Raw genomic sequence first — 26984 nt, forward strand, 5'->3', positions numbered from 1 at the left:
TGCCTGGCTACTTGATTCTTTGTTAGCTCTGAATGCATGGTGATAGCATAATGAGCTGGCTAGTGAGTCCTACTCTCTCTCTCTCTCTCTCTCTCTCACACACACACACACACACACACACACACACCACCCTCAGCAGAGCCTTGGGTCAGCTGGCTGGGCATGGCTTTCCTCCTCAATGCTCTCTGAATGGAAGCCAACAGCAGGACCATGGAGGTGAACTGTGAGAAAATAGCAGACTCACCCCCAACCTCAACACCCCTTCTGCAGTAATACACAGGTGGGGAAACTGAGGCACTGAGTAGGACACACAGTGAGGTTCTTGTCTGTGCGTCTATCTGGTTCCACCAGGAGGAGGAACCTTAGACCCTTGCCCAAGTGCACAGTTGAGAGGCCTGGTTTTGCAATGTCCCCAGGGATGGGCTGGGCTTGCACACACACACACACACACACACACACACACACACACACACCCTCTCTGCAAGGCCTCCAGAGCCAGTGTTTCCCATACTAATCAGGCCTCATATGACAGATGACAAAAAACAAAGCTCAGAGAGGTAAAGTGATATAAGTAAAATCAAGTGTGTCTCACGCCTATAATCCTAGCTCCCCAGGAGGCTGAGATCTAAGGATCTTGGTTCAAAGCCAGCCCGAGCAGGAAAGTCCATGATACTTATCTTCAATTAACCACCAGAAAACCAGAAGTGGCTCTGTGGCTCAAAGTGGTAGAATGCTAGCCTTGAGCAAAAAAGCCCAGGGACAGCACCCACGCCCAGAGTTCACACCAAGTGGTCACACCAAGGCCTGATCACTCAGCCCTTGATCACACGCAAGTCCCATCATTTCCAAGCAGAGACGGTATGGCACTACCTAGCATGTACCAGGTTTGAGTCTCAGCGGGAGGGGGGAAAAGCTGCCCTGGGGGTGGTACCTGGCACCATAGTGTGGCATGTCTGCTTCCAGCTCCTTCCACACCTCATTCCTTCAGGGCTTGGGGTGCCTGAGCCCAGCTCCTCTGGGGCCTAGCAAGACAATGACTATGACTTGCTAAGTAAGCATTTTGTGTTAGCACTGGGCTCTTCCACTTTTGCAGTCCCAGTTTTTGTCGTTGTTGTTACCCCTCCCTCTGAGAGAGAAATCTTTAAGTTGGGGAAACTTAGGTTTACAGAAATCAAGAAGGCAGTTTGAGCATCCTACAGGCACTCCATTGCCCTAAGGATGAACAGAACCAAAGAAGTTGGGCACCAGTCAGTGGCGAAAGCCTATAACCCTAGCTACTCAGGGGGCTGAGATATGAGGATTGTAGTTCAAAGCCAGCCTGGGTAAGAAATTCTGTAAGACTCTTATCTCCAATCATCAAAAAACCAGAAGTGGAGCTGTGGCTCAAGTGGTAGAGAGTGAGTCCTAAGCAAAAGCTGAGACAATGCCCAGGCCCTGGGTTCAAGTCACAGAACTAGAGCTGAGTTGTTATTCCCAGTGCTATATCCTCACTTCTCAGGAGGCTGAGATCTGAAGACCAGGTTTCCAAACCAGTCCAGGAAGGAAAGTCTATGGGACTTATGTCTTCAATGACAGTATGGCATTTCCTCTCCCAGTCTCTCTCTCTGTCTCTCTCTGTGTGTCTCTCTCTGTGTCTCTCTGTCTCTGTGTGTGTATGTGTGTGTGTGTGTGTGTGTGTGTGTGTGTGTGTGTCTCCCTCTTCCTCTCCCTCTCCCTCTTCCTCTCTCTCAGGTCAGGTCTGTGGGCATTCATCAAACAGAAGACTAGGCATAAGCACATGTACCTCCATGTATATGAATACAGGCAGACACATGGCTTGTGGGGGTTCCAGACCTTCTTCCAAGGGAAGAGCAATGCCTGTCACAATGTTAGAATCTACTTAGGACCCCACCTCAAAAAGTGGAAGGAACTGAGGAAGGCCAGGCAGAAGGTTCTTGGAATGGCCACACAAAGCCCAGCACTTATTTAATCTGCCCAGTATCAGTCTAGGCCTGCCAGAGTGGCCTGGGAAGTATGAGAGTGAAGTTAATTGAAAAAATGGAGCCAGACACCAGTAGTTCATATCTGTAACCCTAGATCCTCAGAAGGCTGAGATCTGAGGCTTGAAGTTTCAAAGCCAACCTAGGCAGGAAAGTCTATGAGACTCTTATTTTCAATTAACCAACAGAAAAAAAGACAGAAGTTTAAGACCCAGGCTGGGGGGGGGGGGAGAGAAGAAGAAGAGGAGGAGGAGGAGAAGGAGGAAAGGAGGGAAGGAGGGAAGGAGGGAGGGAAGAGAGGAAAGGGAGGGAGGGGAGAGAGAAAGGGAGGGGGGAGAGAGAGAGAGAACCAGGCCACCCTCTTCCCTCTGCATTCTCTCTGGAGCCAGCAGCCTTGGCTGGAGTCTTTGTGTAGCTGAAAATCCCTCCTCCCTGCCCCTTCTAAACCAAGCCCCTTCTCTGGGCACAGCCCTAAGTGATATCTTTGGGATGGGGCTATCAGCACAGCAGGAAGCCCCCTATGTCTAAGACCAGCTCCATAAATACAAGGCCTCTCCCTGGCTGGCCTGCGGCCTGGCTGCCCACCCATCAGCAGGCAGGCTCTGGACATCTCTGCTGGCCCACACCCAAGCCAAGCATCTGTCTTGGCTTCTCCTGCCCAGAGTGACTTCAGTTTGACTTCATCTCTGCAGTGTCCATGTGCACATCATTTATCTGCTCCAGAAGAACTGCCCTCCCCAGAGCCTTCGGGCTCCATTCCTTCACCCCTTTGTACCTAGGGAGAAACTAGACCTCAAAGGGCAGTGGGAGCAGAAAGGAGATTTGTCCTAGATAGAGCCCCTACCCACCCTGGCCCAACACTTTCCATTTCTAGTTGGGCACTGGTGGCTCACACCTGTAATCCTAGCTACTCAGGAGGCTGAGATGAGGATCACAGTTCAAAGCCAGCTGGGCAGGAAAGCCTGTGAGACTCTTATCACCAATGAACCCTTCCCCCCAAAAAGCCAGAAGTGGAGGCATGGTTCAAGTTGGTAGAGGGCTAGCTTTGAGCAAAAAAAAAAAAAAAAAAAAAAAAAAAAGGGACAGCTCCCAGGCCCTGAATTCAAGCCCTAGGACCGGCACAAAAAAAAAAAAGAAAAAAGAAAGAAGGTTGTGTCCTAAACAGGCGTCCGGGCAATCTGGGTCCACAACCTAACTGGATGCCGGCTTCCCGCGGGCTTGCGCCCTGCCAGGATCCTCCAGCCTCAGGCTCCAGAAGATGCTGCGTTTCCACCGCCCTTGCCTGTTCCAGCCCAGGGCTCTGTTCCCAGTGGCACAGAAGCTTGGCCAGACCCTGTGTCCCTCCTAGGTGGCTTTCCTGGTCGTCTCAGCGCGACAGGAAAGAACACGACGCAGGAACCCCGCGAAGCGGCCGCACCGGGGACAAAGTGTCTGTGCGAGCAGAGGTGCGCTCATCCTGGCGACGGAGATGGGGCCCACTCCGAGTCACCTTCTATAGGTTCTGCCAAGGGGAATCGCACACAGGGCCCCGGGGCCTTACCCCGCCCCGCCCCGCGCCTCCCCGCACCCCGCCCGCCCCGGCCCCGCCCCACCCGCCCCGCCCGCCCCGCCCCTGCCCGCTCCTCTGGCGCAGCGGGCTCCGGCCGCGCCTCAGTCCGGATCGGGGCGCGCAGCGGGAATCCGCGCCCCGAAGTCTGGCCCGGACGCACGGTACCCGCAGTGTCCGCAACCCCGGGACGGGCATGGGGCGACCGGGCTGAGAGCCGCATCCCACCATCACCAAGACCCACGTCCCCCGCGGGCTCCACGGACGATGGCGAAAGCGACGTCCGGCGCCTCCCGGCTGCGGCTGCTCCTGCTGCTGCCGCTGCTGGGCGAAGGTGAGCCTTGCGGGGCGCGCATGGCCGCGGGGGTCGGGGCGAAGTTCGAGCCGCGCGCCGAGCGGAGTGGGATGCACTAAGAAACGGGGTCCTGCCGGCGGAGCGGGAACAGCGGGGTCACGACGGATCGGGGCCGGGTCTGGGCAGGGGACAAGGTGACTGCGGCCACGGGCTGGGTGGGTGGGGCCTCGCCCCAGGGGGACGCTGGCCTGGCGGCCGGGACGGACGGGCTGATGGATGGACGGACGGGCAGACAGCAGCCGCGCTCGGGACTCAGCCCATCCTGGGGCAGAGCGGACGAATCGGGCCGTCTTCGGGGCGCAGAGGGGAACCATCTCTCCGGTCTGGTGGCCCCAGGAAGCGTGTCGCTTGCGTGGGGAATTCTATTTCTGCAGAAAACTGCGGCACCCTGGTTTTCTTTTGGAGGCTCACTTCCGAGTACCTTCCTGGGCTCCGATGCCCCGGCCCAGCTGTTGAGATTCCGAGACTCTTTTTATGAAAGAAAGCTTGTGCGATCTTGTTTTTGTTTTGCTTTGTTTTCTGTTCGGATTTTTCCGATACCAAAAGCTTGTATTTGCTGGGGTCTCTTTTCCTCTCCCAGAGCCCGGAGAGGGGGCCCCCGTGGGCACTTCAGAATCGTGCACCTCAGCCTGGTCAGCATGCCATCAGGGCCCAGGCTGTAGCCCGGGAGGTATTTCCTGAGCACTTTGGATCACTTGAGGTGGGATGGGGGTAGATGCTGCAGGCTGGCGAGGTGCACAGTTCCACTATTAGGTGTGGCCTTGCAAACACTGGGCATCGCCCCTATTCCTATACACTGACAAATTGGAACCCCAAGGCTGGAACCACTGACTCCCTGTCCCCTGACAACCACACATCTCGGAGTCCCTGAAAGCAGCCCTAAGCGGATTGCAGTTCAGAGCTAGCGTCATATTCCATCACGTTTCCCTCAAAGAGAGAGGAGCCAGACTGCTACCCTCCATTCCTGACAAAGGCCTCCTCTCCCCTCAGCCCCTGGCATCAAAGAAGGCCATGCTCTCCCTGTCCCTTATCCCAGGCCCTGGAGAGACTTTGAGAATCACAGCTCTGCCCAAACCTGCCTCTTTGGGTCTAGATTCCCAACCAAACAGAAAGGGGGCAGGGGAAGAATGGGCCCCTGGTCTATGACCTGCTGAAGAATAGGAATGGGGAATCTGAGCTTACCTGGTTGCCCCACTGGGCCACAGAAGCCAAGATCAGGGGGTCTGGTTTGGAACACTTGACAATAAGCTCAGTAGCTTTGTGTGCCAAGAGTTCTGGCCACACTGTAGTGTGGGGTGGCCACCCACAGTGTCCCCAACCCAGGGAATGACAAGACCCACTCCCCTAAAGTCTGGAATCACCAAGAAATTATAACTTGTAGTACTTGGAGTGGAGAAATTCCTTACCACCTGGGAAAAGAAAATTAGGGCTTTTGGAGTGGTCTCTTGGCTCCAACCCTGGAACTGCCAAGCAAGCCTCATTGATCTGCTTTGCTACAGAGCAGTGGGGCTGTGGGCCCCATGAGGACCAAAGGCAGCTTGGCCTTGAGCGCCCTCTTGTGGTCATAGTGTTCTAGTGACCCCGCCTGTTGCCCTGGGTCTGGGTCTAGAGGGGAGGTGGGGGAAGGTGGGGGGCTGTTGGGGCTTCCTCAGCTCATAACTCACATTCGGGCTGGGTCATCACCAAGACATACTCCTGTCCTTTCTGAAAAAGACAGAAAAGACTGGACACAGGTGCACACCCACCATGTGTGCTAGGCCTCCCTCTGCACACTCAAGGACCCTTGTGTACGCCCAGGAATAGGGCACCCTTGTTCCTCACAGGATACTTTCCCCCAGGCCCCTTCCCCATCCTGGAACCAGAGCTGAAAGTTGCTCAGAGTTTCTGGTTTTTACTGAGTACAAGTGTAGTCATCCCCCTGTGTGGGGAGGATTCTGAGTCCCAAACTGTGTGTGTCCCAGGCTGATCCACTCCTGCCTTCCCAGTGAGACCGTGACTGCTCTAGGCTGGCTTTTTTGTTTGTTTTGTGGGGCTTGAAATCAAGGCCTTGTGCTCTTGCTTGGCTTTTTTGTTGTTGTTGTTGTTCTCACAGCTGGTGTTCCATCACTGGAGCCATGCCTCTACTTCCAACTTTTTGCTCACTAGTTGAAGATAATGGTCTCTCAATTTTCTCTTCCCAGGCTAGTTTTGAACCACAATTCTCAGATCTCACCATGACTACCAGTGCCTGGCTGACATCTATTCCTGGTCTAGCTTTTAGGTCTGCTTTGTTCAGCATCTCTAGCTGCAGGGAAGGAACTTCCCACTCTGCCTGTGGCCCCCAGGACCTTGTATTCCCAGACCCAAAGCTGTGTCACCACACCACTTTAGAGACCCTCTCCGGACAGTCCTGTGGGGGGACAGAGTCATGCCTGCCCATACCAGCAGGTGCTTCTTTTAGAGTGAGCTCCTGAGCTGGGGGGAGGCAGGGAGGAGGAAGATAGAGTTTCACCTATTTAGTTCCTTCCTGCCTCTCACTTCTCTGAGGTTCGGAGCTAGGAGGACCTGGCCTTCATCACCAGGTACCCCTAGGCTCTGCCCTGTCTCTTTTCACTGTAGCCACTGAGGTTCCCCACCCCCACACCCCCACCTTACAGCTGCCTAAAGTCCTCACTCTGGCTGGACCAATTGATGGACTCCTGAACGTGGTGAGATGGCAGGAAAAGAACAAGTTAACTGGGTGCCTTGGCTCATGCTTGCAATCCTACCTACTCAAGAGGTTGAGACCTGAGGATCATGGGTCCAAGCTAAACTGGGCAGGAAAGTCCATGAGACTCTTATCTATCTCCAATTAACCAACAAAATGCTGAAAGGGGTTGTAGCTTAAGAGGTAGAGTGCCAGCCTTGTGCAAAAGAAGGTAAAGTACAACACCCAGGCCCTGAGTTCAAGGCCTAGAACCAAGACACACACACACACACACACACACACGAAGGAGGAGGAGGAGAGAGGAGAGTTATTGAACCCATTCACTAAATTGCTTTTCTTCTGTAGAACTGCTTTAGGGATAAGTTAAGTAAATCACAGTTTCCTGGGTGGCATGAACAAGATGGGCTACATCCACCTAATGGATCACTAATGGCATTTCAGCTGGGAGAGGAGGAAACTAATTAAAAACTATAGTATCTGTTGAAATGGAGACTGGGGTACCAAGAGAAAAAGGGAGCCAGCAAGCTTGCCACTTCCTCTGCCTCCCGCCAAGCCTGACAGAGAAACAAGCTCTAGGCCCCCGTCTTCACCTGGATGAGGCAGAAGGGAGCCACAGCTGTCCCATTGGGGCCCTAGTGTGCTGGCCTCCAGTCAGCTGCTTTCTGGCTAGATGACGTCACAGCCTGATTAACACCTGGAGGTTGATGGTCCCTCCATTCCCCAGCTGAGGAAGCGGAGGCTCTCCAAGCCAATGGGAACTTCCGGATCAGGTCTCCCCACCCCTGGCTTTCAGCAGGCCTCTTTTCTGAGCCACTGGTGGTGAGAATGAGGAGGGGGCTCCAGAGGGGGACCCCAGTGAGTGAAATGGTAGCCCATAGGCTTCCTGTCACCACAGTAAACTCCAGGCCCCCAGGTGTGGAAATAACAGGTGCTGTCACCCAGGACAGCTGAGGCAGAAGCCATTCAGTCTCTGTGGGACATGGTGGTATGGGTATTTGGAAGTTCTGTGGGCTAGAACCAGGACCTACAGAAAGGGGCATAGTTGCTTTGGGCAACCATCTCTGTGCTGGTTTGGTGCAGCTGGGTACCCTTGTCCCCACCATTTGCTTGCCGATGTACTTAGCATCTGCTGGAGCTGCTGTGCTGAGGGGTCGGGTACAAGGGTACAAAATGGGCTGCAGGAGCCTGAATGCAAGTGTTGTCTTCTCCTCCAAGCAAGATCCTCCTCCTCATAGCTCTGAGACAGGCTGAGAGAAGAAAGCATCCATGGGCTGTCCAAGGAAACAAGGGAAGGAAGTTGGGCAAGGCTGGCAGCCTCCCCTGACATATACTTCCTTCTGTCCTGGGCATGTGGCCACATTTCCCTTAGAGGCATAAGGGAGGCCATCTTGGGGTTGGTACCATGGCCTTCCCTGTATCCTGCTTGCCAGCGATCTTGGTTCAAGCCTCCTCCTCCATCCCTGCTTGTATTTCCTTCTCAGTGTCTCCCTGGTCATCATACCAGTGACTTGAGAGTAACAAGGATTGACAGGTGCTCCCTAGGGAGGGGGAGCACCTGCTGCCAGGGCTTCTCTCAGGCTGTCACTACCCTTGGGGAGACAACAGAATGACCCTCAAGTGTCACTTAGATGGGAGAGATGAGCAGGAAGGGAATTACTAAGCATTTAACTCGTGTGTGTGTGTGTGTGTGTGTGTGTGTGTGTGTGTGTGTGTGTGTGTAGAGAGAGAGCAAGAGAGACAGAGTTCAGATGGAGTCTGCAGCAGGCAACAGAGCATGGTTGCTGTGGGGTGGGCAGTGGGCAGCCAGGTAGACAGCACTGTGGATCGAGAGGTGATGGCCATGGGGCGGGGGGGGGTGGTTTCTCCATCTCCCTGGTCAATGAGACTGGTCCTCTATTCTATAATAGGGGGGTGCTTGCTCCTGAAAGTCAGTACAGCAGACTCAGAGCTCAGGTGCATATATGTGTCTCTGGGGTCATAATACTGAGTGTGAGTGGGCTGGAAGGAGCATGGCTCCAGGGCAGCAGCTGGAGGAGGCCTAGAGTGCAGGACCTGAGTGGGAGCCCACTCCTCTCAGCAGTCCTGGGAGGACAGGCCTGGGGACACTGCAGGCTCCTATGGACTGAGCTCTCCCAGCCCTCCACCATCCCCCTCCGTAGAGCTCCAGCCTTGCAGATGACTGACTGGGTACAGGAGGGGGTGCCCACGAGGTTCCCTCTCCTCTCCTGCCAGGCTGGAGGCTGTGAAGCCAGTTGATCGCCAGGCTGTCTAATGTGAGCCCCTGGGCATGTGACAAAGCAGAGAAGCCACAGGGTACTGCTCTTCCTGTAGTGTCTCCCCTGTGGGGACTGAAGTCCCCTAGGAGGCTGGCTGGGGTGTGTGTGGAGGGGGAACCTTGAAGGAGAGTTGTATGGGCACCACATGGGCTGCAGGAGAGCAGGTGGCCAGCCCCAAGCAAATATTTCTATTTGCTTTTGCCTCGTGTGGCTAGAGCCATCCAAGTCATACTGCAAAAGGCCATCTGCACACCTGGACAAGTGCGTGCTTTCTCGTGGGCTGGCTGGTGTGTGTGTGTGTGTGTGTGTGTGTGTGTGTGTGTGTGCGCCTGCCTGCACCTGCATGCATGTGCAGTTTAAACTCAGGGACTGGCACTGTCTCTTAGCCTTTTCACTCAAGGCTGGCACTCTACCACTTGACTCACAGCTCTACTACCAGCATTTGGTGGTTTATTGGTGATGAGTCTCACTTTCCTGCCATGGCTGGCTTGAACCAGGGTTTTCAGGTTTCAGCCGCTTGGGTAGCTAGAAATATAAGCATGAGCCACCAAAACCCAGTCAGTCATGGGATGTGAACTCAGGGCTTGGGCACTGAGCTCTTTTCCTCAAGACTAGCATTCTACCATTTTGAGCTACAGCTCCACTTCTGGCTTTTTGGTTATTAATTAGAGATAAAAGTCTCATGGATTTTCCTGCCCAGGCTGGCTGAATCACCATCCTCAGATGTGTAGCTAGGATTATAGGCCTGAGCCACCAACACCCAGCTCATCTTCAAACTTTTATTACTATTGAAGCAAAACCACAATTGAGGGGTGGTCCTGGGCGGCCCAGAGGCCTTTTTCTTGCCCCTACCCCCATCTTATCCCTGTGCTATTGCCTGTGGGCATTTGTTGTGGCTCAGAAATCAGGGGTCTGCCAGGCACTGGCAATCCTAGCTGAGTTCTGAGGATAGTGATTCAAAGCCAGCCCAGGCAGGAAAGTCCATGAAACTCTTATCTCCAATTAACTTTCTGAAAACTGAAAGTGGAGCTGTGGCTCAATGTGGTAGAGTGCTAGAGGGGCAGCTATTAGTCCCCATTGCCAGAGGTTTATGCAGTGAGTCCACAAACGTGATTCACAGAGCCTTGAGAAGTCTAGACTGAGAAACTCTCCGAGTCCTTTCTTCCCCATCCTTCCTGTCACAAATAGGCTGGCTGGGGGTCCTTCTCCTCCATCAATGCTGATAAATATGATGGGTAGATGAGAAGCAGCTGCTCCCATTTTTTCTGGGCCTTGGGTAGGTTTTGGAAAGTAGTAGCAGCAGGTGACTGCAGGCAGCAGCAGGTGGCACCCTCCAGTGTCTCCATTCCTGTGTCTGGGTGGTGGTGTGGGTTGGGCCTGGGGTGACTGACGGCTATCAATCTAGATCTTGAGATCTAGACCTGAGTGCAAAGTGTTATAACACTTTGAATGCTCAGGCAAGGTTTCCCAGCTAGTAAGAAGTTCCTTGCTAACTGGCTGATGTGATGTCCAGTTCATGGTCTCCTTCACTTGATTGAGGGCTCTGATTGGCTACCATCAACCTGAGGCTTCCCCCACAAGCCAGCTGACAGGCAGGTTCTACATCCCCATAGCTGTGCTTATTTCCATTATCAAGGGCTCTGCTTCTTTTCTTTGTGTCATGGGCCCCAGCAGCTGTACTGATGATAAAAAGCAAATGTAGACAAGGCAAACTACTCAGAGGAAGCCGTTACCAGAGCTGTTTTCCCAATACAAGGCAGATTCCATCACAGACCCTTCCCCCTGCAGGGTAGTGAGGTATTGAGAGAACTCAGGGTGGGAGAACAGAGGCTGCTGTGAACCTGTGCCTATTTCTCAGGGGTCTTCAGACTTTGGACCCTGTTCACCAGCGTTCCCAAGTGTGCCTCTCTTCCGTTGGCCTGGTCAACACAGTAGTTTCTATGCTAAGCCCAGTGGGTTCCTGATCAGTCTTTCCAACTAACCACTCACCCACCATATGTAGGTATGTGTGTGTATGCATGAATCTATCCATCCCCCTCTTTGTGTTCTCTGTCTCTGTCTCTGTCTCTGTCTCTCTCTCTTTCTTGAAAGATGCATAGGTTAACCTTATTTATAAATTTTGCTAGTACTGGGGCTTGAACTCAGGGCCTGGGCAATGTACTTTAGCTTTTTGCTCAAGGCTAGCGATCTGTCACTTGAGCCACAGCTCCACTTCTGGCTTTTTGCTAGTTGATTGGAGAAAAGAGCCTCATAGGCGTTCTTGCCTGGGTTGATTTTGGACTGTGATCCTCAGATTTCAGCCTCCTGAGTAGCTAGGATTACAGGCGTGAGACAACACCCAGCTAAAGTTAATGGTTTCTTCATGAATGGTGCATATAGGGCATTCATTCAGCATCATCTAGGCATCACCTCTGTGTAGTTCTTCCCTTCACTCCAAAAGGGCATCCCTTACTCATTAAACAATTTTCCTATTTCCTTTTCTCCCTGCTCTTGATAACCACCAGTCTGTTTCTATTTCTGTGAATTTGCCCTGTTGACACCACTTCATTTGAATAGACCACTGCTATCTGGTTCCTTTCACTCACTATAAAGTTTTCAGAGTTCATTCACTTTGCAGCATGTGTCAGCATGTCATTGTGGGGTGAAGGGGGTAAGTAATATTCCTTTGTGTAGATCTAGGACATCTTTGTAGCCACTCCTCTGTTGCTGGAAGGTGCTGGTGTTTGCTACTTTTTGCTACTATTAGGAACAATGTTGCTATTGTTTTGAGACCCTGTTTCTGGTTCCTTTAGTACTAAATAACTAGGGATTAAATTGCTAAAGTGTTCTATTTTGGTGTTTGAGCAACTAGCTGACCAAAATAAGTAGAATCTTACATTTCCTTCACCCAAGCACAAGGTTCCATTTATCAACTTCCTGTCTAACACTTGTTACTTTCTGCTTTGGGGGATGGGTGGCTGGTGCGTTAAAAAATATAGTAGATACAGTTATAAGGGCATTGTGGTTTTGTTTTGCATTTTTTAAGGACTAGTGATCTAGTGCTAGAATTCACTGAGAACCTTTTTCCACACTAATCTTTGGAACAGTGTTTTCAGTCCAGCACCAGTAGCTCACACCTATAATCCTAGCTACTCAGGAGGTTGAGATCTGAGGATTGCAATTTGAAGCCAGCTTGAATAGGAGTCCTTGAGACTCCTATCTCCAATTAACTACCAAAACAAACAAACAAAAAACCAGAAAGAGCCAAAAGTGGAGCTGTGGCTCAAGTGGTAGAGTACCAAGTTCAGGGACAGCACCCAGGCCCAGAGTTCAAGATCCAGGACTGGCATAAAGAAAGTTTTTTCCATTCCTTTTGCTGTATTTAACATGACATTCTTATGTGGAAACAGCTCCACCGCCTCCCCCTGGAACCTGAGGTTCTCAGAAGATCCTGACTGTGAGGCCACATGGAGTACAAATGCCCCAGAAACAATGGTGCTACTGCTGGTGCTGAGGGAGGCCTGATGGTGCCAGGAGCCAGCGGTGCGCCCCAGCCCCCACCTAAGGTTCAGCCTGGATGCAGGGCTGCAGGGCTGCCCTCCCCCTGCCCCCCCCCCCCAGTCTGGACTCTATAAATAACCAGGCCGGTCTGGTCTAAGTTGATTACCGTAATTGTGCTATGGCGTCTCTCCTGGGTTCCCCGCCTGGAGCCCTGTGCCCCCCGCCCCTCTGTGGAGACTGGCACATGGAGTGACCTGGACTGAAGAGGGGCTGGAGGGTTCTGTGGGCCCCAGCAGATCTGACTTAAGGGTGGCCACCTTTGACAAGTAGTGTTCCCAGGCTGGCCCTGGGGTGAGCCCAGGGAGAAAACCCTGCTCCCTTCTGCAGCTGGGGATGCAGAACCAGAGAAGCCAAAACACCAAGGCCAAGCAAGGCCAGGGCCAAGGATGGGCTGGGCCATTCTTCCCTCCTGTCGGGTGGGAATCACACCTGTGGGTCTTGGCTCCAGGCTTTCTGTGTGTTGGCACAGGGGAGGGGAGTAACGGGGCCCTGGTCCCTGGGGCCCTGGTCCTTTCTGGCTCCATGGACTAGCTCTCCTGGCCGCTGGTGTGTGTGGGACCAGAACTTGTTCTCTTGGAAACTACCAGCTCCTTTCCCTTCCCATCTCCCTTTCCTTTCCCCTTTCCTTCACCTTTCACTTCTCCCCTTTCCTTCTTTCCCCTCTTCCTCTCTCTTCCCTCTGCTGTCTCTCTCCTCTCCCCCTCTCCCTCTCCCTTCCCCCTACCTTTACCTCTCCTTTCTTCCTCCGTATCATCCTCTTCCTCCTCCTCCCCTCCCTTTTCTTTCCCTCTCCCTCTCCCTTTCCTGTCTCTTCCCTTCCCCTTCCCATTCTCTTCCCCTTCCCCTCCCCCTACCAGAGCAGATAGATGCCTTCATTGTCTTCCCTCCTTGATGCCCCCCCAAGGGTAGACTTCAGCTCTAGGGGCCCAACTCCATCCTGGAGGGCCAGGCTGACATTCTCTTTGTGCTGCCTGCCCTCAGCCCAAGAGCTGTCCCAGGTCCCTGCACAGCCCAGCCATGCCAGGCAGGCTGCCCTGAGCATGCCCTTCCCAGACCCATATTTTTGGTGTGTGTATGCTGGTACTGGAGCTTGAACTCAGGACCTCATGCTCTTGGGTGGGGTTCTTTGAGCAAAAGAAACTCAGGGACAGCACCTACACTCTGAGTTTTAGGTCCCAGAACCAAGACACACACACAAAACACGTGCACACACTCGCATGCACACACATGCACGCACACACATACAGTCATACGTATGCACATATGCACACACACATGCATGCACACATCTGCACCTCTGACCTTCCACTGTAGAATAGATACCATCTTCCATTATGAAACTGGGAAACAGCCCCAGAGTTGATCTCTCACACTCATGATAAAGCAAAGCGTGGGCAGGGCCTGCCCTCCTCATTCCCTGTGTCACCTCCAAGGTGGGTGTGGGGCAAGAGGGCACATCTAAGTTTGGGGAATGACTGTGTGCTGGGGGAGCTAGCACCCAGATTTCTGTCCTGTGCACACAAACTCAGCCTCCTTTTCCAAGGAGCGAGGACCCCAGGATTTGCCCTGAGGCCACCACCCATCCCCCCACCTCCGCCAAGCCCCAGCTTCAGCAGCCCCCACAGATAATGGGTAAACCGCCCAACTGTGGTTGCCCAGCTGCCACCAGCTTAATCACTAGCCTGGCCGAAGCTTCCTTCCGGTTTCCAGGCAAAGGCAACTGCCAATTCGGTGACAATTTCTTCCCCAGGGGACTAAGGCCTGCTGCGAAAGGAGAGGCCACCCACACAGCCTGCAGATGGCCATGTGTGGGGTCACCAGCCCCCTTGGCTCTGGGCTCGCTCTTTGAGGTCCCAACCTGCTGCATGGGGCACCTCAATCTAACATCAGTCTAACAGGACGGAGGTGCCATTGGCTTCAGCCTTAATGCCTCTAGACAGAGCAGCCATCTCCCGGCACCCAGCAGGGCGCCAGGACTGAGACTTAGCACTCCATGCTCATTTAAACGAATAGACTAGCCTGTGGATCTCAAGTGTCTTAATTGGCATGCTGGCCCTTCACCAATGAGATTGTTACCAGGTGTGTGTGTGTGTGTGTGTGTGTGTGTGTGTGTGTGCCCAATGAGATTGTTACCAGGTGTGTGTGTGTGTGTGTGTGTGTGTGTGTGTGTGTGTGTGTGTTAGTCCTGAGACTTGAACTCAGCTTAGGTGCAGTCCCTGAGCTTTTTCACTCAATGCTGCTGGCTCTACCACTTGAGCCACAATTCACTTCCTGTGTTTTTGGTGGTTAATTGGAGATAAAAGTCTGGGATTTGAATCTTCAGATCTCAGCCTCCTGAATAGCTAAAACTGCAGGCATGAGCACTAGGGCCCACCTTTAAAGCCTGTTTATAAACTACAAGGAAACATCGGGCCTCATCGACCTTTTTACGGGAGCTGACAGATGCTGCGAGTGGTGACATTTATTTTTGGTGACATTTTCATCCTGGGCTGGTAGAGGAAAATCCAGGAGACTCTTATGCCCAGTTAACTGCTAAGAAATCCAGTGGAACTGTGGCTCAAGTGATAGAGTACTAGCCTTGATCTAGCCCCGTGAGCACTCAGGCCCCAAGTTCAGGCCCCACAACTGATACAAAAACAAAACAAAGCAAAAGGAAATATTTACTGTGGTCATATTCTTCTTGCATCTCTTGTCTCACAATATAAAATAATTTTTTAAAAAAATCTGAAGTCCTTACTCTCTAAATTTGTGGTTTGTAATAGAGCCTTACCTTGATCTATGCTTTTTTTATTTTTAGTTTTGTTGCTGGTGGCTTTTGTGTGTTGTTTCCTCAAGTCAAATTAGATTCCAATCTAGTGCAAAAGCAGCTTGGGCCAGATAAGCACGGGGGAGGAGCAAAGGTGGAAGCGGGGTGGGGGGCAGTTCCCAGCCCGCCACTGCTGGATTGCTGGTAGATCTTTTCCTGAGACAGAAGTGACTGGTTTTGCTCCAAACCTGGATCTTGTTAGCTCACTTCAGGCTGCTGACTTTATCAAGAGCAAAGATGAGCTCACACCTGGAATCCTAGCTACTCAGGAGGCTGAGATCTGAGGATCTGGATTCAAAGCCAGCTTCAGCAGGAAAGTCCTTGAGACTCTTATCTACAATTAACCAGCAGAAAAGCTGGAGGAAGAGTTGTGATTTCTGTAGCAGAGTGCCAGCCTTGAATGAAAAACCAAGCAAGAACATGAAGCCCTGAGTTCAAACCCCCATACTGGCATGCACAGGCACACAATCATCTGTTAAGGATTTCCTGCTGGGTCATAATAAAACTGTCATCTCCATCATCTGCCACTCATCAGGGAGAAGTGGGGCTTGACCCCATGGGCGATACTCCTGGCAGGCCTGCCTGTCTGCATGCTCTGGGCTCTGGGTGGCTGCCTGTCTCAATGCTCTGGGTGGCTCCTGACTCTGCTGTTCTCCAGGACACTCAGGTGTAGAATTTTGAGTCAGTGGCAGCAGGACATGTGCCCACCTCTGCAGCCCCCCTTGTAGCATATGTTTTTAACTAGAAGTGTCTGGGACGTAAAGGAGGAGCTTTACAATGACAGCGCCTGGCCGCGGGGACCACCTGGGATGTATTTTAAATGCAAGGAAGACTCTGGGTTCACAATTATCCCTGACCCATAAATTCCTTCTGGGGCCCATGCAATTCTAGAAGGGCCTGGTGGGGAGGAGGGTTGGGGAGGACCCCTTCTCCACAAGGGATCTTTGTGCTATGCCTCTGCCACCCTCCCACCCCAGACAACAAGCCCTGCACCACTGACAGTAGCATCAGGGTTTGCCTTTTGGTTTTTTGTTCTTTGGTTTTTATTTTTGTGCCTGTCCTGGAGCTTGAACTCTGGACCTTGAGCTCTTGCTTTTGTTTTTTTGTTATTTGTTTGGTTTTTTTTTTTGCAGGTCCTGGGGCTTGAACTCAGGGTCTGGACACTGTCCCTGAGTTTCTTTTGTTCAAGGCTAGTGTTCTACCCCTTGAACCACAGCTCCACTTCCAGCTTTTGGGAGATTAATTGGAGATAAGAGTCTTAAGGAATTTTCTGCCTGGGCTGGCTTTGAACTTAGATGGTCACATCTCAGCCTCCTGAGTAGCTGGGCTGACAGGCCTGTACCGTGAGGTTTCCCAGCTGGAATAGTTTCCATGTCAAGCTGGGCATCCCCCTGCGCAGGTGCCATTGCCATGGGCCTCCAGCCAAGGGCAGTTGATTCTGTCTGAGAGGATCAGGCTGGTGTGCGAGGCCCCAGGTGACAGAACCATGGCAGAACTGTTATTTACAGAGAAAGCTCCCCCCCACCCCCCCAGAGTACAAACCTGTTACTGTCACTCTTTGTGGAAGGTGGTTGCACAGGTTCATTGTAAAGACAGTGACATCATGTGACCCCATGTGACCCTGTATGACCCTGTATGTAGTGAGGAAGATGCTGCCCAGGGTCCTCCTTACCTGACACAGTGCTTGGCCTGGCATCCCTACCTGGGGTGTCCCAGAGGCCGCCACTTCTCCATGGGACAGAGAGCCCTTAGCCACTGCATTACACCTCAACAGCATGGGACATGGGGTCCCTGACTCAAAGCAGGTACTAAGCAAGGTGACCCCAAGGCTAATGCTGGTTTCAGATGTGTGGCTCAGACGGGACTGTGGTTACCCTGCAGCAGTGCATCATGGGAAGGGACACAGCTATCAAGACCCATGGTGGTGGTAGTCCCCCTCCCCCGCCCCAGAAAGATCACAAGTCACCTCACCAAGGCCATCTTTGGACCCCAATATGTGTGGGGGCTGTGTTAGGGTGTCTCCCAGGAGAAAAAGTCCCAGCTGGGCAAGGAGGAGACACTTCATGTCAAATAGCCCGATGTCATCAGCTGTCAGCTCCCAGGACCTGTTCTGGGCTATCACCTGCCTGTGCCAGGAACAGCCAGGCACTGTCCCGTGGCCCTTGGGGACTGGCACAGCCATGGGAAGTGCCCACTGGCCTTCCCAGGTCCACCTACTGAATGCTCAAAGTCAGCGTGGCCCAGTGCCCCCAGGGTGGGGAGCCTCAGCCTGGCCCACCTGGCCCTCCCCATGGTGTGACAGTTTCTGGGCTCCATGTAGCTGTTCTGTCCCAATGTGATACTCGGGTGGTTCTAAATCAGAGGTTCTGGCTCTGCCCTCCATCCTCAAACCCCCTTCTGACACTTCTAGATGCTTCCAGATCCTTCCATAGCTGGTTCTCCTAGGAAGGGGCTATCCACGGATGTCATTCCCCATCCTTGCACTCTGCCTATGCTGCATCAATCTTTGCTCTCCTCTGTATGGCTGGTCTATCTTTCCAGAAAGGCTTCTCTGCTCAGCTCTCCGGGGTTGCCCTGGAGAGACGACTCACATTTGGACGTCTCAAACAAGTACCGGCTTATTCCCTTAGCTCCCTGCACACCTGGCAGCCCGCACACAGCCCCTGCCAGGCACCGGCAGAGCAGCCATGAGGAAAGCAGCGCCTTGCTGCCAACCGACTGAGCAAAAGGGAATTAGGCCATACCTCACTGTTACCGGGCAGTTTTTAATGACTTTTTGCTATTTACATCCCCTCCCCTTTTTAAAATTAGCTGAGTACCCGTGACTCTGCCTATAGTCCTAGCTATATGCATAGCTGAGATCTGAAGATTGCAGTTCAAAGCCAGCTCAGGCAGGCAAGTCTGTGAGACTTTTTTTTTTTTGGGGGGGGGCAATCTGTCATGGGGCTTGAACTCAGGGCCTGGACACTATCCCTGAGCTCTTCTGCTCAATGCTCCACTTTGAGCCACAGCTCTACTTCCTGTTTTCTGATGGTTCATTGGGATAAGAGTCTTATGGACTTTATGCTTGGCTGGCTTTGAACCATGATCTTCCAATCTCAGCTTGAGCTGCCAGCACTCAGTAGCCTGGGATTTTTTGTTCAAGGCTAACACTCTACTGCTTGAGCCACATTTCTACTTCCAGGGATTTTGTTGGTTTGTTTAACAAAGAAAACTCTTGTTTTCATTTCCTGGACTACTTCCAGCTTTTTTGTGGTTAATTGGAAATACAAGTCTCACTGACTTTACTGCCTGTGCTGGCCTTGAATTGCAATCCTCACATCTCAGCCTCCTGAGTAGCTAGGATCACAAGGCGACTCCTCAACACACAGCTGGAATTTTAAGTTAATGATGATTTGGTCTTCAAAGAAGCCACTATCTTGCCCTCCCTCGCAAGCCTCCTTGCCTCCCCAGCCCCTCTAGGCCTCTACTTCTCCAGAGATGCTTACTGGGAGCAGCTGTACCTGGACCAACCGGCTGGCATGCCCTTGCTCTATGTCCAAGCCCTTCGGGACACGCCCGATGAGGTGCCCAGCTACCACCTGGGCCAGCATCTCTACGGGGCCTACCGCACAAGGCTGCATGAGAATGACTGGATCCGGATCCAGGAGGACACTGGCCTTCTGTACCTCAACCAGACCCTGGACCACAGCTCCTGGGAGAAACTCAGCATCCGAAGTAAGGGGGTGGCCATGACCATCATCCACACCCTGCCTCTGTGCCATCCCCAGCCTGTAGCCTGGAGGCATGGCGGGCACAAGAGTTCCTCCTCTCAGGCCCCAGGCCTGGTGGGTGTGACTGCCAACCTCAGCGTCTGCCTTCTTCTCTCTCTTCCTCCCCTGTAGATGGAGGCTACCCTCTGCTCACAGTCTTCATCCAGATTTTTCTGTCATCTCTGCCCGTGCGTGAGGGTGAGTGCCAGTGGCCAGCCTGTGCCCGCGTGTACTTCTCCTTCATCAATGCCTCCTTCCCACCTTGTAGCTCCCTCACAGCACGGCAGCTCTGCTTCCCAGAGACAGGCCTCTCCTTCCGCATCCGGGAGAATAGGCCTTCTGGAACCTTCCACCAGTTCCGCCTGCTGCCTGTCCAGTTTCTCTGCCCCAACATCAGCGTGGCCTACAGGCTCCTGGAAGGTGAGTGATGGCCTTTGTGTACCTGCCATGTGCCCAGCACAGTACTGTGAACCAACCTTTAAGAGGGAGCCATCTGCTTTATTTTTCACTACTGTGTGATATTCCACACATCTCTCTGGGGGCCTGTCACAGGCCAACTGTGGTTCCAGGAGCTAAGAATGCAAATGAGAGCAGATAGGCTGGTATCTGGCCTTCCTGCCTGCCTGCCTGTCTTTCTGTCTGGGGGAAGGAGGGCTGGAGCTCACTAATGTACCAAGGAAATCAAATAGCTTCTAGAAGGAGTGAAGTGGGAAGAAAACCCAGGAGGAGTGGTGGAGACTGCTAGCTCCAGTTGAATGGCCAGGGCAGGTGGTACCAAACGAAGGTGAATTGGGGCTAGGTGGGCATATGTAGCCCCTTGGAAGATACAAATGTAGGACCCTGTGTGGCTGGAAAGCAGTGAGCTACTGGGTAGGATTGGATCCGAAAGACAGACTGAAAACAAGGAGGCAGACAGAAGCTTCCAGAGAGTCCTGAGTGGACTGAGATGAGATGATAGGCCAAGGGGCACAGGAGGCAGGAAGCTCAGGGTGCTCTGGCAGAAAACCAGCCTAGAACCCAGGGCTCAGTGGAGTTCTTGAGGCTGCAGGACAATTGGTACACACAAACGTGATGATGCGCTCACAATTTCCTGCGGGAGAGGCCTCCGTGGCGCGTTCCTCCCTGGGGCTGGGTGTGTGGCGCTGAGCCTGCCGCTGGCTAACAAAAATGCTGGTTGTTTTTTGTGTTTGTTTTTTTTTTTTTTTTTGCCAGTCCTGGGGCTTGGACTCAGGGCCTGAGCACTGTCCCTGGCTTCTTTTTGCTCAAGGCTAGCACTCTGCCACTTGAGCCACAGCGCCCCCTCTGGCCATTTTCTGTATATGTGGTGCTGAGGAATTGAACCCAGGGCCTCATGTATAGGAGGCAAGCACTCTTGCCACTAGCCATATCCCCAGCCCACAAAAAAATGCTGGTGGTTTTTGTTTTTTGTTTTTAATCAGTCCTGGGGCTTGGACTCCAGGCTTGAGCCCTGTCCCTGGCTTCTTTTTGCTCAAGGCTAGCCCTCTACCACTTCAGCCACAGCACCACTTCTGGCTTTTTCTGTTTATGTTTCGTGCTGAGGAATCAAATCCAGGGCTTCTCACACATGCTAGGCAAGCACTCTACCACTAAGCCACATTCCCAGTCCCAGAAATTCTGTTTTAAATCATTGTTTATGTGTGTTGGTACTGGGACTTGAACTTGGGACCTGAGCCTTATCCTTTAGCTTTTTTGCTCAAGGCTGGTGTTCTATCACACAAGCCACAGTTTTTGGTGCTTAATTGGAGACAAAAGTCTCACAAACTTTTCCTGTCTACACTGGCTTTGAACCGAGATCCTCCTATCTCAGCCTACTAAGTAGCTAGGATTACAGGTGTGAGTCACAGCACCTGGCTGAAGCATGCCTTTGTCACATTTTTCTAGAATGAGCAAATCTTGTTGCTGTAATTTAAAACTTTGCCATTATTATTATTGCTAAATAATGTCAACAGCTGACTCTCTGAGCCCTGCATCCTTAGCTGACCTGAGCCACTACTCTGCACAATTCTCTACCCCCCCCCAGCCCCCATGGAGGATAGAGGGCGGAAGTGGAGAGGGGAAATGTCAGAGGGGAGGAAGATGGATTTGGATCTTCTGGCTGCCTTGTGGACATGAATCAGACCTACAGCTGCCAAAAAGCAAGAGGAAAACAAGCTGCAAATCTAACTTGCAGCAGAGCACCAGTGCTCACACCTTTATATAATCCTAGCTACTCAGGAGGCTGAGCTCTGAGAATCATGATTCAAAGCCAGCCTGGGCAGCAAAGTCTATGACACTTTTATCTCCAACTAACCAGTAAAACAAAAAGAAAAAATGGAAGTGGACGTATGGCTCAAGTGGTAGTAGAGCTCTAGCCTTGAGTGAAAAAGCCAAGCAAGAGCATAAGGTCCTGAGTTCAAGTCCAAGTACCAGCACATACACACAAAACCTGGCTTGAGCCAGGTAGTAGTGGCTCACGCCTATAATCCCAGCTACTCAGGAGGCTGAGATCTGAGGATTGAGGTTTGAAGCCAGTCCAGGCAGGAAAGTCTGTGAGAATCTGATCTCGAATTAACCACCAAAGAACCAGAAGTGGAGCTGTGGCTGAAAGTGTGTTTGTTAAAGCACTAACCTTGAGCAGAAAAGCCCAGGGACAGAGCCCAGGCCCTGAGTTCAAGTCCCATTACTGACAAAAAAAAATGTGGCTTGGCTGCAAGGCCCTTCTCTCCTTCCCCATGGAGCCAGAATGGGAGCTGAGAAAGGCAGCTTAGCTTGTCCCCATGTTTTGTGGGTGTAAGGCCAGCTCTGCTTCGTGCAGGTGAGAATCTGCCCTTCCAGTGCACACCGGACAGCATGGAGGTGAGCACGCGCTGGAGCCTGGACCGGGAGCAGCAGGAAAAGTACGAGCTGGTGGCCGAGTGTGTGGTGCACACGGGCGCACGTGAGGAGAAGGTCATGGCACCCTTCCCTGTGACGGTCTACGATGAGGACGACTCACCGCCCACCTTCCCCTCAGGAGTGGATACCACCAGTGCCGTGGTTGAGTTCAAGCGGAAAGAGGTGCCTGCCTGCCTGTCTTTCTGTCTGTCTGTGTGTGCTGGTCCCAGGGCTGGAACTCAGAGCCTGAGTGCTATCCTGGAGATTTTCCATTCGAGGCTGGTGCCACAGCTCCATGTCCAGTTTTCTGCTGGTTCATTGGAGATAAGAGTCTCGTGGACTTTGTTGCCCAAGCTGGCTTTGCAGTGAGATCCTCAGATCTCAGCCACCTGAGATTGCAGGTGTGACTACCAGTACGTGGCTCTGCCTGCACTTTATTCCTTGGTGTGTTGAGCCTGTGGCTGTGCACTGGTGGATTCATTTGTGTTGCATGGTCTGTCAGGCATCTACCTGCCAGCAGCCATTAGGCCCTTTGTGCCCAGCCTGTGGCTACAGGGATCATGGCTGGGCACAGAACCTTGGCTCACCTGTGCTGCTGCAGGCCTGTGAAGCAGGACACCTAGCTGAGGTGTCATCTACCAGGAGGGCACCCTATTTCTTCAGGCAGCCAGGCTTCCATTGGAAGACCTTTGGGGCTCACAAAGAGAAAGGGGGCTTAGAGAGAGACCCAAAGATCATGTTGTCTGGGCAGATTAGGTGTGACCGCCACCTCCTGGCTATCAGGCTGTACTGCAGGCTCCCTTGCTGGTGGGTACAATGGGAATGGAGATGCATGGGGTCTGCCTGATTTCCTGGGTATCCTAGATGTGGATTTGCTAGAGGGTGGAGGGTGGGGCTGAAGGAAATCACAGCTGAGAGAAATGAGAGTCTGTGTGGGAAGCCATCAGGTAACAAGGTCTCTTTGGACTTTGCTCAAAAGTTCTTTTTGCTGGACACTGGTGGCTCACACCTGTAATCATAGCTATTCAGAAGGCTGAGATCTGAGGACCATGGTTTGAAGCCAAGAAAGTTCACAAACCTCTTAATTTCCAATTAACTACCTAAAAAATTCAAAATTGGGGCTGGAAATATGGCCTAGTGGTACAGTACTTGCCTCATAAACATGAAGCCCTGGATTTGATTCCTCAGCACCACATACATAGAAAAAGCCAGAAGTGGTGGAAGTGGTGCTGTGGCTCAAGAAGTAGCCTTGAGCACAAAGAAGCCACGGACAGTGCTCATGCCCTTAGGTCAAGCCCCAGGACTGGCAAAAAAAAAAAAAAAGTCAAAAGTGGAGCTGTTGAGCTCAAGTGGTAGAATGAGGCCCACCCCCGACATGTCTGTCCTGACACACATCCTTGCATCCCACAGGGCACCGTGCTAGCGACCCTGCGTGTGTTTGATGCCGATGTGGTGCCAGCGTCTGGGGAGCTGGTGAGGCGGTACACAAGCCTTCTGCTCACCGGGGACCCCTGGGCCCAGCAGACCTTCCGTGTGGAGCACTCTCCCAATGAGACCTTGGCCCAAACCAACAACAGCTTTGTGAGGGCCACCCTACATGACTACAGTAAGGCACTGGTGGGGTGGTGTCTTTCTAGGGCTTCCTCTATGATCACACACAGCTTTTATGTACTCCACAAATACACACACACATGCATACATATACATCCATGCACATGCACACATATAACACACACACATCCATGCATGCATACAAATCCACCCATACACACCCACATCCACATCCACACATGCACATACACATACACCCCACACACACATACCCTCTGTGGATAGGTACCCTTGTAGCTGCCAAGTGGTAGAGTGCCAGTCTTGAGCACAGGCTAAGGGACAGTGCCCAGGCCCTGAGTTCAAACCCCAGTACTGACACAAATAAGAAAAGCATACATGTCTGTTCTGTCATGCATCAAAGAATTTTTCAGGCCTTATGTGACCTGTAGGCTAGAGGTATATACTATACAAAAATCATGACACCAAGCATACCCTCTATGTAAATAAGACACACACACACACACACACACACACACACACACACACACACACACTGTGGCTGCCTCAGCTGAGTGATGGTTGGAATCCAGCTCAGATTATTCATTCTTACAGTAGGCTGTGAGACCTGTTAACACAGGCACATGTGTGTCTGTGGGGTTGTGTGTCTGGAGGAGGTGTTTGGGGCTGTGACATGGGGGGAGGGGCCAATCCTGAACCAAGGGACTCAGTTATCATCTTGCTGCCCTGCCCCTACAGAGCTGGTTCTCAACCGGACCCTCCCCATCTCAGAGAGCCGAGTCCTACAATTGGCTGTGCTGGTCAATGACTCTGACTTCCAGGGCCCAGGCTCAGGGGTCGTCATCCTCCACTTCAACATCTCTGTGCTACCTGTCAGCCTGCACCTGCCCAGCACCTACTCCTTCTCCATGAGCAGGCGGGCTCATCGTTACGCTCAGGTGAGCCCAGGGTCTGCTGAATGCCTGGAGACCAGGGGTCACCAATGGTGGACCGCTCCATTGGCATATGGCTGGTGGGGCAGGGACCCTGAACTAGCCCACAACATACAGAGTAGCCAATATAGCTATGGACACAGGGACAGGGAGGCAGTGACCAGGGTGCCACCCCCACAAACTGCTGCCTGCTTTCTCCCTTTCTTTTTTACATTCAGCTTGAATTCAGGGCCTGGGTACTATCTCTGAGATTTTTCACTCAAGGTGGGTGCTCTACCACTTGAGGCACAGCTTTACTTCCAGATTTTTGGTGGTTAGTTGGAGATAAGACTTGTCTCATGAACTTTCCTGCTCAGCCTGGCTTTGAACCGTAATCTTCAGATCTCAAGCTCCTGAGTAGCTAGGGTAATAGGCATGAGTCAACGGCACCTAGCACTAATGTATTGTGATTTTGCTATGGTAAAACTCTTTCTTTGGTGGTCCTGGGAATCAAACTCAGGACCTTGCACATGCTAGGCAAATGTTCTGCCACTGAGTTATATGTCCACATAAGAAATGAAAAAAATAAATTCCTTGAGACTCCAATTCCAGTTAAACAGCAAAAAAAAAAAAAAAAAAGCAGTCTGCTCAAGTAGTACAGCGCCAGGCATGAGCAAACAAAGCACAAAAAGAAAACAAGGAAAGGGTAAGAATGGTCCTATCCTCGTTACAAATTGCAACCCCTCCTAAGTATGGGATGTTTAATTCTTGTAAATCTGTTGAATGAAGTGATACAGTGACATTCTTGCTAATTTAGTGAGGATGCAGAAGAACTGTGTTAATTTTATAACTAGTTTTCTTTTTTCTCCAAATGAGACTTCTCTGGATATTTACACGGGCCATAGTTCTTTCAATTCAGTCCATGCACTGGAAAGTGGTGCCATAAAAAAAAAAAAAAAAGAATGGTCCTATCCTATTGCCCACATTCAACTAATGTGGAACATTTCACAATAAAAACTCTTCTTAATTATTTTTCTTAGTTTGCTTTCTCAGTTTCTTTGCAATTTCAGCAGGTGTAACTTTACAGACTGAATCATAGGGATATAGTACTTAATTGGAGATAAGAGTCTCACAGATTTTCCTGCTCTGTCTGGCTTCAAATCTCAATCCTCAGATCTCAGCCTCCTGAGTAGCTAGGATTACAAGCCACTGGCTCTGTCCTTGAGCACTTGCTCAAGGCTAGTGCTCTACCACTTGAGCCACAGCTCCACTTCAAGCTTTTTGGTAGTTAACTGGAGATAAGAGTCTCACAGCCTGCGTAGCCTGGCTTTGAACCAGGATCCTTAGATCTCAGCTTCCTGAGTAGCTAGGATAACAGCTGTGAGCCACCAACTAATGCTTGGCTTTTTAAATTTTTTTTGGCCAGTCCTGGGGCTTGAACTCAGGGCCCAAGCACTGTTCCTGGGCTTTCTATTGTGCAAGGCTAGCACTCTTCTGCTTGAGCCACAGCACCACTTCTGGCTTTCTCTGTGTATGTGGTACTGAGGAATCAAATGCAGGGCTTCATGTATGCTAGGCAAGCACTCTACCACTAAGCCACAGTCCCAGCCCTAGCAATTGGCTTTTAACTATGAAATGGCAACTCTTAACTCCAGTGAGCAATGGAGTGGGAAGTCCAACAAGTCCAGCTTGAGAGCTGGACATCTCCAGAGAAAGAGGCTTTGTGATCCCTAAGTTCCAAAAAAGAAGCCCTGGGGAAGTAGAGTTATGGCTCCAGCCTTGACCAAAAAAAGCTAAGGCAGAGCTCTGAGTTCAAGTTCCAGTGCAGGGTACACATGAACACACAACCTCTGGCTAAGGCATGGGGCTTTGGGTAGCGGGGGCACGGGTTCCTGGGTGCTCAGGTGGCTGGGGACAGAGGCCTAGAAAGCCCTAGGCAGCAGGGCTGGGCAGGCAGGTGGGGTGGATGATGCGGTGCCCAGAAGAGCTGCCATCCCCAGACCACATTGAGGTATGGGTGGGGCCGTCCAGCAGCTGCTGGAGAGCCTCTCCAGCCACTGGCTAAGAGGGGGTGCTCTGTACCTTTCACCCCAGATTGGGAGAGTCTGTGTGGAAAACTGCCAGGAGTTCAGTGGAATCCAGGTCCAGTACAAGCTTCAGGCCTCCAGCACCAACTGCAGTGCCCTGGGCGTGGTCACCTCTGCTGAAGACACCTCAGGGACGCTGTTCGTGAACGACACTGAGGCGCTGCGACAGCCCGAGTGCGGGGAGCTGCAGTACACGGTGGTAGCCACCGACCGGCACACCCGCAGGCAGGCGCAGGCCTTGCTCCTCCTTGCGGTTCAGGGGACATGTGAGTTCTGAGTGTCATGGAGGCATGCTGCCCCCCAGCCCCCAAACCTGGCTGCTTCCACAAGTGGGAAGAGCAGTGCCTTACAGCATGGCTCTGCTGTATAGATGGCAGCATGAGGCATCTTCACCCAGAGCCCTTTGCCAGACGTGCCCACCTCTTACCACCCAGAATGTGGTCCTTACCTGCCCCTGCCCAGAGGCTGCCAGCTGACACTTAGGCCTCTAGCTGGGCTCCAGTGGCTCATGCCTGTAATCCTAGCTACTCAGGATGATGAGATCTGAGGAATGAGGTTGAAGCCAGCCTGGGCAGGCAAGGCTGTGAGGCTTATTTCCGTTTA

General features: G+C 52.1%; 1 protein-coding gene across 1 annotated transcript in view; it reads left to right on the plus strand.

The window, feature by feature from the left end:
- Positions 1-3792: 3792 nt before the first annotated feature.
- Positions 3793-26984, plus strand: part of Ret (ret proto-oncogene) — a 45362-nt gene continuing 22170 nt past the window's right edge. The window contains exons 1-7 of the mRNA XM_048336961.1: positions 3793-3859; positions 18642-18905; positions 19073-19360; positions 21756-21997; positions 23225-23420; positions 24122-24321; positions 26389-26647. Of these exons, the coding sequence (XP_048192918.1) occupies positions 3793-3859; positions 18642-18905; positions 19073-19360; positions 21756-21997; positions 23225-23420; positions 24122-24321; positions 26389-26647 (1516 nt within the window). The remainder of the gene's footprint in view (positions 3860-18641; positions 18906-19072; positions 19361-21755; positions 21998-23224; positions 23421-24121; positions 24322-26388; positions 26648-26984) is intronic.

Source organism: Perognathus longimembris, chromosome 2 (assembly GCF_023159225.1).
Source record: "Perognathus longimembris pacificus isolate PPM17 chromosome 2, ASM2315922v1, whole genome shotgun sequence".
Taxonomy (NCBI): Eukaryota; Metazoa; Chordata; class Mammalia; order Rodentia; family Heteromyidae; genus Perognathus; species Perognathus longimembris.